The following is a 16,978-nucleotide window of genomic DNA, read 5'->3' on the forward strand; positions in this document are numbered from 1 at the left end:
CAATTATAATTATCTAAGGCATTTACTTTGGCAAATTTTGTAACAGAGGATTTACTGACTTTTTTAGCAGTTTTAATGTTAACTTTTGAACACGGTCCATTATTATTTAAATAAACTACTTTTTATTATGGAAATACCAATTTTGTTGCTATAACCTAGCCTATATTTTTGCTGCGTCAAATCTGCCATAGTTCTGAGGAAAAAACAGCTTTGCGTTTTCATTCTGTAGCATTGCAAAGAGAGTTAAGTTTAGCTTAAAATCTATCTAATATCTGAAATCGGATGGTTGCATGCATTTTTTAAGCTAACTTCTCTCTTTGCAAGCACAGAAATCCCAGACGCATTTCTAAATTTTGTTAAACTTTTCATGGCGAAAAGGAGACTTTTCCTAGCACATTCAGGAGGGGGACAGGATCACATGTCCCCCTTCCCCCACCTCCTGCTTGCTTTATGAAATTTTAGCAACTGACCTGGCCGCGTTTCTCTTTCCAATTAAACTAAAGGCATGCTTAATAGATAACGACAGATCAAGAAGACCAGATCAAAGTTCTTTTCCTAAATCTTTTTCTACTCCGTTTTCCAAAGTAATGACTAGCTCTTAGAGTTATTTTTGCCAACATTTGCTTATCCCAATCATTCTTCGGTAATTTTTAAACAAAGCATTAAGGAATCTCCCGGGGAGAAAGCTGACAGCTTTAATCTCTCTAGCTGCCCAGTCACTCCTCTCCAGGGGGAGAGGGTCTGGTGACTTTTTAGAAATTATAGATTTTGATCCTCAATACAAATTAGGTATTTTATGATTTGAACAAGAAGCCACATTAAAGATGACCACAGCACTCCTTTTTGAGCCTGATTTTTAAAAGTACCTTTTAATATTCCAATTTCTTTATAATTTTGCCTTTTAATCAAATTCTTCCCCATTATAATCTGACTTAAAACAAAAGACTTTTCTTGCCCATTCTAGGTCGTGACTTCCAGAGCTTGGTACAATCTTTACACACAGTTCAATCTTACCACCATACCAGTGCTGTTTCCCCTCAGGCAAATTCTTCTTCTCCAAATGTCCATGTCTGAGGCGTCAATTAATGCTGGGGGTCTTAATCCAGCATCTTGAAGGGTTTCGGGAATCTGGAGAAGGGGCTACTGTAAATGATTAAAGAGTCTAGAGACAAAACATAATTTTGGAAGGCATTTTGGGGAGCCAGAGAAGACTTAGCTAAAGGAACCAAGTTCTGCTGTCTCTCTGGACCCCTTGCTTTTTATTTTCACAAATTGTCCTAAATCAAGGTAGATATACATATCAAAGGCAAAGGTTTAGTATACAGATCCATTGTCAGATTGGGGGAACTGCCTAAGGCTGTTCAGGTGTTTGGCCAGCAGGAGGTAATAACATGTATATTGAAATGCCCTCAGCTGTCTGGCAGCAAGCAATCATCTAAGCATCCTTTTCAGGTTTGGGGAAATGCCCTCAGCCATTCCAGATGATTCAGCCCTGCTGACATGCTGGAATTAGCTTCTGGCAAGTGATTCCTCATTTTCTTTTATTTTGGGGGTTGTCTACCCATTTTTGCTGTCCCTTTGTTTTTGTTTCTATGTATTAAACTGCCATGCCTCCCAGATTTTGTGGGGTGGTCTTATGTAGTAGGTGTTTTGTGGTACCCAGTGGTACAGACTCTGCCTGGCTCTGCCTGTCCCTGGGCAACCTGGTTGAAGTCTGGCAGGGCAGAGCCCCTAGTAGTCTGGTGAACATGGCCTCCATAGCCCAGAGATTGGGTCTGCTTTGTATCTCACACCTTGAATGTCCCTGTTCTGAGCTTTTCACTTTGGCTTACATACCTGGGCTCTGTGGGGGGGAGGGGAATCTAGATCCTGGCCAAGATGGTTTGAACAGACTCACATGGAGTGTTGTGTCCATAATTTATAGGAGAAGGGTAGGTATTTCCTCTCCTTACAATGGCTCAGCTCTGCCTGGCTTGCTGGCACCCCCTTGCTTCCTAAAGCAGGAGAGGCTTTTAAAATAAGAATAATGATCCTATATAATAAAAGCCTAATATGCTAAGTGTCCAGTTGTCCAGTTGGTTGTTCAATGAATCAAAGCATAATATGCTAATGATATGCTAAGGCTGCTCAAGTGGTTGCTATGACGTACACTAACCACCAGGGGGGTAGTCAACTCGTTGACCAGTTGCTATGATGTGCACTGACCACTAGGGGGCAGACACTCCAACTGGTAAGTTAGCTTGCTGCTGGTGTCTGGCCGATCAGGACTGAGTGAGAGTGCGGACACACCCTGGAACCCTCCTGTGGCCCCTCCCTGTCTGGCCAACTTCCCCCGTCCCTCCCTGGCCCCAACTGTGCACTGGTGGGGTCCCTCGGCCTGGCCTGCACCCTCTTTCAATCTGAGACCCCTCAGGGGATGTCGGAGAGCCAATTTCAGCCCAACAGCAGAATGACCAGTTGCTATGATGCGCACTGACCACCAGGGGAAAGATGCTTAATATAGGAGCTCCCCCCTGGTGGTCAGTGTGCGCCCACAGGAGGAGCACTGCTCAGCCAGAAGCCAGGCTCACACTAAGGATGTCTGACTGCCGGCTTCGGCCTCGTGGGGAGTGGGCCTAAGCCATCAGTCAGACATCCCCTGAGGGCTCCTGGACTGTAACAGGGCTCAGGCCAGGCTGAGGGACACCCCCCCCCAAGTGCATGAATTTCATGCACCAGGCCTCTAGTAATAATATAAATATATAAATAAGCCCAACTTGGCACTCGAAACTTTTAGTGCTGCTGGCCCCCACTTGGTGGGTCCTCTGACCAGGCTCCAAGGAGGCCCAATGACTGAGTCCACTGGCTCCCAATGGATGGGGTCTCTGACCAGGCCCAGCACAGGTGTGCAGATTTCCAGCCCAGCACAATTCCCCCTTGGCTTGGGTTGCTGCAGGGTGGGGCAGAAACAGACATTCTGCAGATGGAAGAAAGAGCACCTCCCCTGCACTCCAATTGGGCAGGACTGATCTTCCTTCCTGGACCCCACTGTCCAGTCCACATCCTGCTCTCTGTCAAGAGTTCCTTTGGAAATAAAGGGTCCCTCAGTTTCTATGTTGGTATGTCCATCAGACCCCTCTCCTGGCCCCAAGCTGGTCCTAGACACTAAGGATGTCTGACTGCCGGCTTCGGCCTCGTGGGGAGCAGGCCTAAGCCATCAGTCAGACATCCCCCGAGGGCTCCTGGACTGTAAGAGGGCGCAGGCCAGGCTGAGGGACCCCCCCCCCGCAAGTGCACGAATTTCATGCACCAGGCCTGAAATATCTTCTATTCCTTATAAAATCTATTTTAAATCTTGACCATTCACTTTAACTTCTGCATGGGGGAATGTGAAAACTATTGTATGAGATTTGCCTTAACTTACTATGTACCTTTCATCCCACCAAAGCACAGATAGTATTTGAGTCTCATCCACTCTTTCCTTAGCTGTGATGTGGCCCCAGGTAATTCCCCATTTATGCTCTGGATATCTCCCACTGTCTCAGAAAACTGTTCCAAGTGATTACTTTTCTTCCACCTGCATTTTCTCCCCTTTTTATTGGCTTATTGACCTCCTCCTAATCTTGCATGCTCCTTTTCTCTTTTGAATTCCCTTGACATTATCTATGACTCTCTGCATGCTTCTTGTGCTTTCTCCCTTTTATTTTAATTAATCTTCCTCATTAAACAGCCTAAAATTTACCAGCTTAACCATTTTTACATGTATATTTCAGTAGTGTTAAGTATATTTACAATGTTGTCTAACAAATTTCCAGAACTCTTCATTTTGCAAAACTGAAACTCTGTACCCATTAAACAACCATAAATCTCCATGTTCCCTTCCACTGGGAATCACCATTCTACTTTCTATCTCTATGAATCTGACTACTCTTGTGTACTCTCATGTAGATGGAATAATACAGTATTTGTCCTTTTGTGACTGGCTGATTTTATTTAGCATAATGTCCTCAAGGTTTATTTATATTGAAGTATGTGTTAGTATTTCCTTTCTTTTTAAGGATGAATAATATTCCATTGCATCTTTATACCATGTTTTATTTATTCTTTTATGGACATCGCTTCCTTCTACATTTTGGCTATTGGGAATTATGCTACTATGAATATGTATGTGCAAATATCTCTTTGAGACCTTACTTTCAATTTGAGGAGAAATATACCCAGAAGTAGAATTGATGAGTCATATTTCAATTCTATCTTTATGGAACCAACATACAATTTTCCACAGAAACTATACCATTTTACATTCCTAAAATTGTACAAGGTTTCCAATTTCTCTACATCCTTGCCAATACTTGTTATTTTCTGGTTTTGTTGTTGTTGATAGTAGGTGTCCTAATGGGTGTGAGGTGGTTTTTTATTTGTCTTTCCCTATGACTAGTGCACTGTGTTGAACATCTTTTCATGTGATTGCTGGTCATTTGTATTTCTTCTTTGGATGAATGTCTATTCAAGTACTTTTCTCATTTAAAAATGTGTTGTTCATTTTTTTGTCATTGCTCTGATTTGTATTTGAGTTCAAGTTACCACAGATTCCATTACTTTGCCCCACTTCTGAAAACTGGGCTTTAGGAATGTTGGATGATTGTTAGGAAGTTGACATAGAGACACTGAATCATATATGTATATGCTCTATAACCCTAGCTGGGTGTCAAGTACATTCAGGGCTAGAACTAATCCTCTAAATGGTACTTCTGAAAACAAAAGATAGGATTTCCATTTGAGGAAAACTCTTAAGTTGGACATGCATCAGTTCATAAAAATTTTCATTGTCTCATCCCAAAACCCAGATGAGGTAGCTTTCTAGAAGGAAAGGCACTCTTGTCCTAGGGTCAGACTGCTTGAGGGAACTTGGAGAAGTCAGTTTCAGTTTTGTCGTATATGAATTACGGAACTATAGAGATACACTCTCTGTAGAGTATAGTACGTCAAGAATCTTGAGTGGAGGGGATGTCATTTTTTTTCCATTCGGTAATCATCTATTGCATGCCTAAGAACCAGGCACTTGGCTAGGGAGGTAGGAATAGAATTGCAACTTGGTCAAAGGTAAGCCAGTCTAGTTTGTATCTATCAAATTCCAGAGCATAGAGAAGTATTAGAAAACCAGATGCAGAAATATTAACCAATAATCTCTGATTCCGGCTCCTGCATTAGTGACACCACAACTTTTGCTTTGCTTTTCTTCTTTGATGATTTAGGTAAAAATTATGTGGGCTCATTAAAATGTGCCATGTTGGAAAGGGCAAGGGAAATTAAAATATATTTTTCCTTTATTACTTAAAAATATGCAGTTGAATCAAATGCTGCTTCTCCCCACCTGTAGAATACAAAGTATATATGAAACTGAAGAAAGTGTTTGCTGTTCAGAATGATTGTTTTTGGAGACTTTGTCTTAACCAGCTTATAAGATGACTAAATAAAATAATGTGTGAAAGCTTCCAGCAAAGTCGGGGTAATAGTTTTCTTTTTTCTTTTACGTGTGTGTGTGTGTGTGTGTGTGTGTGTGTGTGTGTGTGTGTGTTTACCCATGAGAAAAAGAGATTACTAAGTGAATTAATAAGTAAAGCAGTCAAACAATAAAGTGTTCTTTTATCTAACAGCTAGGGCATTTAGCAGCAGGCCTCTATTCACACAATAAATTTGCTAATTATACATGAGTCCCATGTAGTATTTAAAGCATTTATAAGACCTTTAGAAGCCTTAAAGTTCCTCCCCACTTCTACTTGTAGCAAAGTGACTGTAATCCTCAAAGAGAAAGACCAGTATTGCTTTGTAAATGTCCTATTAGTCATATTATTCATTTACTTAAACCAACACCCTCTCCCTGATTGAAAACCCTGAAGCTAGCACCAGCAAGCACAACAGGAGGACATGACATCCAATGCTTTTGCAGTGCACACTGTGATTCAGCTACAGCAGACTCCTTGTCACCCTTCAAACAGTCCCTTTGGCCTGTGAACTGGCCTGCTGCATCGCTATATGATGAGCTCCTGCTCTTTTTTTTTTTTTTTTGCAACCAAGATTATAAACTTAATTGCTTTCTCTGAGCCACCATTTCCAACATTTGTAGGTACCTTGCCCCTCTCTCTACTGAATTTCTATCATACTCTGCTCATATCTATAGAGCCCTGATCACATTATATGGTGATGATGTGATCAGAAGGCTATCTCTCCCACTGGACTGTGAACTCCTGGAAAACAGGGACTAAAACTGACTCATCTTTTAACTTTCCCACCTGTCCATAAATACCTAGCATAATTTTTGGCCCAGTAAACACTCAGTAAATATTTGGCAAAAGTTATTAGGATCAGGAAGGTAAATGGCAGTGTGGTCTAAAGGGAAAAAGGAATCAAAATGATGGGGACTCTTATGTAAAGAAGAAAAGTAAAGAGATTGGGAGAAAGGGGTCAATAAGAGATGGAGGAAGTAGAGAAACCCAGGAAGGAAAACACATAGGAAGTAGAGGAGTGAAGAGGTTGCAAAGTAACACTGAGAAAGGGAACAATGTAAGGTGTGTGAAATTAGGGCAATAAAATGCCCTACTCTTGGGCATTTCTGAAGCTCATCTATCCCCACTTGTCCCTAGAAACAAAGAGTGATGGAAGGAAGAAAAGGCCAGAGTGGAGAGTGAGGCTGAAAACACTACAGACTATGAACTTGGCCACTGACTTTGGCCTAAGTCTGGGACTGGCCTGCTCCCTTGGCCTCCCATTCTTCAGCCTCTCTCTTCCAACCCAGGCCTGACCTTTGTCTCTTCTCTTTTCTACACAGAGGGTCCATATATACCCAAATTATATATGTGAGAATAAATTGGCTCATGTGTGCATACTTGTTTCCCATTGAATATTCTTAATCTGGAAAAAAAATCCAAAGAAGAGTGTTATAGCAAGCCCTTAGCTGTCCCTGCCTTTGCTGTGTCAGAGGGGAGCATTTGCATAGCTTCCTGGGAGGCTGTGGCTCTGGCCTGCAGCCTTGCAAGAGTGGAAAACTCTGGTGTGCCCCCTAGCATGCTGAACACATTTATAATGCATGAAGGTTGAGATACTGTTGTAATGATAGATGTAAACATACCATAGTATTTATTGTATCTTTAAGGCAAAATTACTTTCAGACTCACCGAGCTCTCTTCCCCACAGGAGATGTGCCACTTGATAATTGAAGCCTTTTGGAGTTATTTCTTGGGTAACAAAAAAGTGTCTTGTGCTTATAGAAAGCAGCATGGAGGAGCCCTGGATAAAAGTCAGGAGCCCAAGTGGCTATTGTGGGCTCTGCCACTCAGTCTGAGGCTTTTTCTCATCTGTCAAATAGGAGTAATCTCACCCACCTACCTCATTAGGGTTACCATAAGGATAAAATCACATGATTATATAGCACCCTACATGTGACCAACATTTTACAGTTGTCAAGTGATTTCTACCACCATTCTGTCATCTGATTCTCTCAACAACCCTGCCAAATATTTTGATAATCATTTTATAGATGAAGAAACTAAAGCTCAAAGAGGAGGAGTTACTTGGCCAAAGCCACATAGCTAGTAAACCAGGATGGTACAAGTTTTTAGACACACACATGTCTACTCAGTGTTATTGGCTTTAGGCCCCCTGTGTCTTAACTTCCCTCAGGGTTCCTCCTTTTTACAGCTTCTGAAGGTGCTCAATGTAAATAACTAATTAGATTTTTTGTTCCCCCTTTCCCCCTACATTTTCTGGCCCCTAGAAGAAAACACCAGCAGCTCCGACAAAGAAAACAGGCACCACCTTCAACATCGTGGGGACCACCTATCCCATCAATCTGGCTAAGGACACTGAGTTCTCCACCATCTCCCAGGGTGCTGCTCCCAGTGCCCCCTCAACACCAACTACCATTGCTTCACCGAAGACCACCTACGTGCCAGACATCCCAACTGAAACCAAGACCTACAATAGTGTCAGCAAGGTTGACAAAATTTCCCGCATCGTCTTTCCTGTGCTCTTTGCCATTTTCAATCTGGTCTATTGGGCCACATATGTCAACCGGGAGTCAGCTATTAAGGGCATGATTCGCAAACAGTAGATAGTGGCAGCACAGCAACCAGAGTACAGTATACCCTAGGAAGCATCCAAGCACCTAAACCCTGGGGCTCCCCTTCATGTGTTTCAGGATTCTTCTTGTTAACCCTCTACCAAGCTATTACTCTCAATTCATATTTATGAACCTCAATGAAAAAAAAACAACAGAAAAATTACTAGTTCCTCTACCATTGCTGAGTGTACCCTCATCAGAGCCAAACACTGCCATTTGTCCAGTTGCTCATCTTAGTCTGCCAGTCTTCCCCAGTTGAGGTAACTGCATATATTTTATTGCACTCAGCCCAGTGCAAAAAGTACAGGAGGGTCTATTACTTGTAGTGGGAGCCTTGGCTGTTTGAGAGGTCCAAACCAAGGAGGATTGTTAACTGGCCCAGATCAGATAATTCTGACTCAGTAGGGATCCATGCAGGGCTATTTCATGTGGTCCTGCCTGCCACCTTCCCTGCCTTCAGCAGGGCCCACTAAGTGTAAGTATTAATAGCAAAGGCAGGTGCTAGTGCTATCCTCTAAACATGGCCCTCAGCCCCTTTATTGGCTTGGAGGTTAATGGGAACAGTTGAGACTCACCACTGTTTATCATGTATGGCCAAAACTGATAGAATAAACTGGGCCAGCCTGATACCAAGGTGACTGGTTCCCTGACATGTCCAGCTCCTCAGAAAAATAGTAACATTTTTGGTATATATCTCCTCCAGCAAAAGCCCTCTTCTCTCAAGCCCTCAACCCTTGTAGCCAGCTGGCCACTGCTTAGTTTAGATTCATTGCCACCTGCAAACTCTTTAAGAAAAGGATCAAATATTTTTTAAATTTACACTAAAAAGGTATGAATAGAAACAAAAAAGATCTATAACAAATGCCTACACAAATAATTTTAAAAGGATTAGAGTGATAGAAAAGTCACTTCCCTGCTAAGGTACCTAGTCAAGTACTGGATGGGACAACAGATATGGGCTGGGTGGTAGTTAAGGCTTAAATTCTTGCTCAAAAGACAGGGATACTGGCAGACAAAAATCAAATTCTTCCTACCACACTCTCCACATTCCATACCTTAGTCCAGGCCCAATATCTTTGCTCCCACGTGTCAGGGAACTCTGGTCCTCTGTTAATGCTGATTCTAAGGAGCAATGAATCAGAGTCTAGTTGATTTTTGAGTCAACTAAATAATTAACTTTATTACCAGTTTAATAATACATTACTTAGGCGCCATCTGATATAATTTGTTCTTAATGTGAGTAAAAGAGACAGTTATAATATTTTTACAAGGTAGATAAACTAAGTCTTTGATGTTGGAGTGACTTGCCTAGGCTCTTTACAAGTGTCTGTAATAAAGAATCATATTTCTCTTTCCAAAGGCCAAAATGAAGATAGAATTGAGAACGGAAGTCCATTTTAATCTCAGGATCAGCACAATATCAACAGGCTTGGTGGGTCCTGAATGCAGGTTGCTTGGACACAAAATGATTTTTAGAAAGTCACAATATGTTACCCAAGGAGACCAATTCTAATGGTAATGGCTCAAGGGAATAAGATTAAGATGACAGCCCTAGCCATTCATCCAGAATATCCTAGAAGCCCAAAGTAAAGCCACAGATGGTACCAAAAAAACAAATTTTTCCTGTCTACCCCTGAACAAAGCTCCTAGGGCTCTATCATTAGCTGCTGGTTGAATTTTCATCCATCCTTTCCCTATACACCTTGCTTCTTTGCCATTGCCGGAATAATGCATGCCAGTCCCATTATTCCTAAGACTGTGTCTGTAGATAAATTTATGACTAGAAGAGTGTAGTGTTGTGGATATGTGGGGATGGGGGGTGGGAGTGGGGTTGTTAATGATCATCTTATGGAATTAGAATGGAAGCCTGACCTTTGCCTCTGTAGAAATTGTGTTTCCAAATGCTTTGATGCACTGTTTAGTGGCTGTTTATTAAACTCTTTCTGAATTGTACTTGGGCTGAAGAACTTTTTTAAATCACTCTTTGGCTAACATAGGTAGTACTCTGCTCTTGGTTTTCACCCCAACTCTCATGCCACCTTTATTTTCCACTTTTTCGCACCACTGGACTATGCTAGAAAAAAATATTTACCCAGAGCAAGACACCTATTATAGTGGTCCAAAATGCTACCCAGGTGAAAACATAGCTTGATTAACTCAGGGGTCTTATTATCTAATATGACAGAGAGTGAAACACCTGTATTGCTTCCCCAGCAAAACTCACCCACTCCCAGAAAGTAGATAAAGTTATTTTTATGGCAATTCTAAATGCTTTCTTTTTCCATTGATTATTATTTCCTTTAGGAAATAGTTCCCTTAGGCAGAGAGGGTGTCTGGTTAGTTGATCCATGTGTTGGGAAATGTATATGACCCTTATTTATTACAGATTTGAGGAAAATCTGGTGAATAATCTCATGAGATCTGCTTGAGGAAATTGCCTGAATCCTAAGGGATGGAGAAAGTCTCCTTGGCAGAGCATTTCAAATCATATAAAAGGATTTCTTGTCCGAAATAACATCAGGGACTTGGACAACCTGACCCTTGATGCATGTTTCAGCTCTATGGTCAACTTATGGATGTCCTACTACTGCAGGCATTCCACAGTCCCTGTCCAGTTCCACTGTACCCCCAGAACAACCATGTGAGGCCCACATGGATGCCTCTATAGCAAAATTTCCTGATACCAAAAGTATACTCAGCCATGCAGAAGAATCAGTGACCTGGAAGATAGGACATTTGAGATTATCCAGTCAGAGGAACAAAAAGAAAAAAATGAATGAAAAAAAGTATAGGAAGCCTATGGGACTTATGGAACATAATAAAAAGAATAGCATTAGAATTCCAGAAGAGAAGAAATAGAAATGAACAGGAAGTATACCCAGGATAGGGCAAAAGTAAGTATATAGTTGTAGTATGCAAAACTCACAAGACTTGATTCTTGTATCATTATTTATTTATTACTAGAGGCCCAGTGCCTGAAATTTGTTCATTGGGTGGGGGGTGTCCTTCAGCCCAGCCTGCACCCTCTCTAATCTCAGACCTTTTGGGGGATGTCCGACTGTGGGATTGGGCCTAAACCGGCAGTCGGACATCCCTCTCACAATCCGCTGGCTCCTAACAGCTCACCTGCCTGCCTGCCTGATTGCCCCTTACCACTTCTTCCTGCCAGCCTGATCTCCCCCTAACCACTCCCCTGCCGGCCTGATTGACGCCTAACTGCTCCCTTGGCAGCCTTATGGCCCCCAACTGCCCTCCCCTGCTGGCCTGATCACCCCCAAGGCTTTTATTACTATAGATATGACCCTTCACAGAAAATTTCACTAACCCTGCTTTACAATAAGGGCTTGACGATTGAATCATTGGGGCCAGACAACAAGATTTCCTTTCTTTGAATAGTGGAGGGAATAATTATCTTGTCTTTAAGTTGCCCTGAACATCAAATGAGATAATGACTTTGAAAAGTATAAAAGCACCATATAAAGACAACTGTCTTTTTCATGTACTGAAAAGACAATAAAGTGGTAAAATGAAAAACACTATTTCTATTCTCCCCCTTCCTACCTTTACAGCCTTTATTTAAACTTTGAAATTTATAAAAATTTCACTCCTATTTTCATTTCTTTACATTCAATATTATTTTGTATTAGTTTCAGGTTTTATATTAGTTACAGAATAGTGGTTAGACAATCATGTACTTTACAGAATGTTCCCCAATATTTCCAGTACCCACCTGGCATCATACTGTCATTACAACGCTGTTGACTATATTCCCTATTTAAGTAACAATAGGTTTGGTTCTCAACCTGTGGGTCGCGACCCCTTTGGGGGTCGAACGACCCTTTCACAAGGGTCGCCTAAGACCATCCTGCATATCAGATATTTACATTATGATTCATAACAGTAGCAAAATTAGTTATGAAGTAGCAAAGAAAATAATTTTATGGTTGGGGGTCACCACAACATGAGGAACTGTATTAAATAAAGCTCAGTGAAGGCACTGGAACACGCTTAATCCATTTTACAGACCAGGAAACTGAGGCCAATTCCAGTTGGCTGTGGAACTGGACTCAGCGCACAGGGAGCCCTCACAACTATGCTTTCCACCTTTCCTAAGGGACAGCCATGGGGCAAACAGAAGAAACCTCCCCGTGAGGCTTCTGAGCCTCGTTCTCAAGCACCTCTTCATCGTGGATGCTCCGCATTCTTTCCTCTCCCCCACCCCCATTCTTTACTGCCCCCCTCTTCTGGGGAGCAGGTGGTAGGCTTCACACTAACCATGCAGGCGCGCACTGCCCTGGGGTGGGGCTGAGTGGGAACTGGGGCGGGGTGGGTGTGGGATTGCTTTTGGGCCAAGGCAGGAGCAGGAGTCATGGCCCCTCAAGTGTGCAGGCTGTGGCAAGGCCCGGATAGCGCCAGGAGCTTTGCTGAACCGCCGCAGTGGGGTACCCGACAGTGCAGCGCCCCTCCACTGAGGTGGCAGCGCCCCTCAACCCCTGCCTCAGGGCTGCAGGTCTGAGCCCCTCCACCCAGGCAAACTTCCACACCCACAGTCATCACCTCCTGTTTCCTGCCTGGCCCACCCGCGTCTTGGGGCCACTGCAGAACCTCGCTCTCTGCAGGTGAGGCAGATCCCTGCTCTCTGGCCCCCTGCCCCAGCCCGAGCCCCTTCCGGTGCACTCCGCCTCTGCACTTCTCTGGCCCCTTGAGCCGCTGGCCTCCTGGCTGGCCACTTTGCTGAAGCTTCCTCTTCCTTCAGGTGCTCTCCTCAGACCCCCGGGAGCTTGGGTCAGGCGGCCCTGCCCCTCTGTGGCTCCCTGCAACCCCAGCACCACTTGGCTCTCCCTGGCTGCCCGTCTGTCAGGACGCTGCTGGGGCACCCTGCTGCGGGCAGCACAGTCCTGGGGGTGGGGGTGTGGGGAGCATCTCCAGTAAAGTTTAATAAACCCCAGGTCAGTGTTGGGATTCGGCTGTGGGCCCCATGGGGCTTCTGCCTGTGTAGGACAACATCGCCCACCATGCAGAGTCCACCACCAAGGCCCCACAGCCCCGCCCACCTTGTTAACCAGTCGTAATGTGACTCCATACCAGATAATTAGCATATTTCTCTGATACACACACACACACACACACACACACACACACACACACACACACACATATATACAGTGGGGCCTTGACTTAGAGTGTCCTGACTAACGAGTTTTTTGAGATACCAGCTGTCTCTCGGCTGATTTTTTGCATTGAGTTGATAGAGTAATTTGAGTTAACGAGCTCCTTAACGAGCTCGGTCTCGGAACGAATTAAACTCGTAAGTCAAGGCCCCACTGTGTGTATGTATGTATATATATATATATAGATGGTTTTATTTTCCATATGAAGAACTATAAACCTACTTTTGTCCCACCATGTATGAAGCAATAATGGCTGAAAACTTCCCAAACCTGGGGAAAGAAACAGACATCCAGATACAAAAGGCCCAAATAGGTTGAACTTAAATAGGGCTACACTGAGAAAAATTATACTTAATTTGTCCAAAGTCAAAGACAGAATTTTTAAAGTATATTTTTATTGATTTCAGAGAGGAAGGAAAGAGGGAAAGAGAGATAGAAACATCAATGATGAAGGAGAATCATTGATCAGCTACTTCCTGCATACCCACCACTGTAGATCAAGCCTGAAACCCAGGCATGTATGCTGACCGGGAATCGAACTGTGACCTCCTGGTTCATAGGTTGGTGCTCAACCACTGAGCCACACTGACTGGACAAAAGACAATTTTAGAAGCAGCAAGAGAAAAGTTGCATACAAGATTTCTCAACAGAAACTTTTCAGGCTAGAAAAAAAGGGGGATGACATATTCAAATATCAAAAGAAAAAACTGTCAACCAAAATAACTATACCTGCTTAAGCTTGCTCTTCCAATAAAAAGGAGAGATAAGCCTTCCCCTCCCTGCGGGGGGGAAAAAAACCACAAAAGCTGAGGGAATTCATCACCACTAGATCTGATCTACAAGAAATGCTACAGGGAGTTTTTAGAGTGGTGATAAAAAAAGATGCTAATTAATGCCATAAAAACATAAGAAGGCAGTGCAAAACTCACTGTTAGTGGTAAATATATGGCCAAAGTTAGAATCTGTAATATAGTAATGGCGGGGCATAATTCACTTACAACTCTAGTTTAAAAGTTAAAAAAACAAAAGTAGCAAAGATAATTGTAACTACAATAATTGGTTATTAGTTACACAATATAAGAAATGTGTAAATTGTTACATGAATAACCTAAAATGTGAGAGGAAAGAAAAGTAAAAGTGTAAAGCTCAGAAATTCTATTGACATTAAGTTGTTATTAGTTTAAAATAGGCCATTATAACTTTAAGATATTTTGTGTAAGTCTATGGTAACCACAAGGGCAACATCTGTAATAATTATACAAAAGAGCATGATAAAGAAATCAAAGCATACTGCAAGACATAAAAAACACAAAAAAGGATAAGAAACAAGGAACAATGGGTCTACAAAACAACCAGAAAACAATAAACAAAATGGCAATAGTAAGTCCCTACATATCAATAATTACTGTAAACATAAATGGATTGAGTTATCTAATTAAAAAACAGAATACTGAATGGATTAACAAATGTAGGTCAATAATATGCTGCCTACAAGAGACTCACTTTAGCCTTAATGACACACATAGATTGAGAGTGAAGAAATGACAAAGATATTTTAAGCAAATGATAACCAAAGAAAGGGCAGAATAGCTATACTCACATCAGACAAAATAGAATTTAAAAATGGTAAAAAGAGACAAGGTCATTATGCAATGAAAAAGGGCTCAATCCATCAAGATCTAATAACTGTAAATATCTGTGTGCCCAACCTCAGAGCACCTAAATATATAAAGCAAATACTAACAGAGCTAAAAGGAGAATTAATCAACAGTACAATAATAGTTGGAGATTTTAATGCCCAACTCTCAATAATTGATAAATCATCCAAAGAGAGAGTCAACAGGAAAACAGCAAATTTGAACATGGCAGAACAAATGGATTTAATAGATATACAGAGAAAATTCTGACAACAGCAGAATGCACATTGTTCTAAAGTACACATGGAACATTTTCTAAGATAAAATATATGTAGGCCACAAAACAAGTCTTAGTAAATTAAAAATGATTTAAATCAAACCAAGTGTCTTCTTTGACCACAATGGTATGAAAATAGAGTCAGTAATAAGAGAAAAACTGGAAATTTTACAAATATATAGAAATTAAACAGCACTCTCCTGAACAACCAGTTGATCAAAGAAGAAATTAAAGTCCCTTGAGACAAATGTAATGGAAACAGAACATACCAGAACTTATGGGATGCAGCAAAAGAAACTCAAAGAGGAATGTTCATATCAATAAATGCCTACATTAAGAAGCAAGAAATATCCCAAATATTTACAAGCTAACTCTACACCTTAAAGAACTAGAAAAATAACAAACTGAGCCCAAAGTTAGAGAATGGAAGGAAATAATAAAGATTAGAGCAGAAATCAATGAATCAGGGAACAGAAAAATAATAGAAAAGATTAACTAAACCAAGAACTTCTTATTTAAAAAATATGCAAAATTGAGAAACCCTTGGTTAGACTAAGCAAGAAAATTAAACAAACAAACACAGAGAACCCAAATCAACAAAATTATAAGCTACTGTGAACAACTATAAATCAAAACACTGGGAAAATTCATAGACATACAAACTACCAAGATCAAATCAGGAGAAATAGAAAGTCTGAATAGACCAATCACTAGTAAGGAAATTGAATCAGTAATCAAAAGTTTCCCAAAGCCCATGACCAGATGGGTTCACTTTTACCAAACATTTAAAAATTAACATCAATTCTCAAACTCTTCCAAAAATTGAAGAGGAGGGAACATTCTCAAACTTAGTTTATGAGACCAGTATTTACACTGTTATGAAAGCCAGAGAAGGATAATACAAGCAAAGAAAACTATATACCAACATCTGTGATGAATACAGATGCAAAAAATTCTCAATAAAATACTAGTAAATCTAATTCAGCAGCATATTAAAAAGATCATTCATCATGACCAAGTGAGATTTATACCTGGTATATAAGGATTTTTCAACATGCATGAATCAATCAATATGATAAATACATTAAGAGAATGAAAGAAAAAAATATATGATCATCTCAACAGATGCAGAAGAAAGCATTTGACAAAATTCAACATCCATTCATGATTTTTTAAAAAAACCTCTTAACAAATTAGGTAAAGAAGGTGCACACCTCAACATAATAAATCCCATAATTAACATCATACTAAATGGTAAAAGGTTTATAACTTTTCCTCTAAGATTAGAAAAAGGACAAGGGTGCTCATGCTCACCACTCCTATTCAACATACTACTGGAAGTCCTTGCCAGAACAATCAGAAAAGAAATAAAAGTAAAGGATATAAGAATTGAAAAGAAAGAAGTAAAATTTTCTCTATTTGCAGATTATATATATAAAACTAGAGACCTGGTGCACGAAAATTGTGCACTTGGGGGGAGGGGTGTCCCCCAGTCTGGCCTGTGCCCTCTCACAGTGAAGGAGCACCACGATCAATTGCTCCAAAGAGCTAGGCCCTGCCCACCTATGCGGGGCTCCTCAAAGGATTGCCCCAAAGAGGTAGGCAGGAGCTAGGGGTCCCACCTCTGTGGCGGGTGCAGCCATCTTGTGATGACATGAGGGCGTCATGGCGTGATGGCGTGAGGACCACCTAAGCTTTTATTAGTAAGATTATGTCATCTGCAAATAACTGTTAGATCTAATCAATGAATTAAATAAGTTGCAGAATACAAAATTATCAGGCAAAAACCAGTATT

The 16,978-nt window shown here is 41.4% G+C and overlaps 1 protein-coding gene across 5 annotated transcripts in view; it reads left to right on the forward strand.

Annotated features, from left to right (window-relative positions):
- The window catches only part of GABRA3 (gamma-aminobutyric acid (GABA) A receptor, alpha 3), a 241,088-nt gene extending 232,830 nt beyond the window's left edge, over positions 1-8,258 (forward strand). For 3 of the 5 annotated variants that reach the window (XM_005872355.2, XM_005872356.2, XM_005872354.2), the window contains one exon: positions 7,754-8,247. In XM_005872355.2, the coding sequence (XP_005872417.1) occupies positions 7,754-8,089 (336 nt within the window). In that variant the 3' untranslated portion in view covers positions 8,090-8,247. Of the gene's footprint in view, positions 1-7,753 lie in introns of all 5 variants that reach the window. The other 2 variants (XM_014544682.1, XM_014544683.1) reach the window with 2 other exon arrangements.
- Positions 8,259-16,978: the final 8,720 nt, after the last annotated feature.

This window comes from Myotis brandtii, unplaced genomic scaffold, assembly GCF_000412655.1.
Source record: "Myotis brandtii unplaced genomic scaffold, ASM41265v1 scaffold376, whole genome shotgun sequence".
Classification (NCBI taxonomy): Eukaryota; Metazoa; Chordata; class Mammalia; order Chiroptera; family Vespertilionidae; genus Myotis; species Myotis brandtii.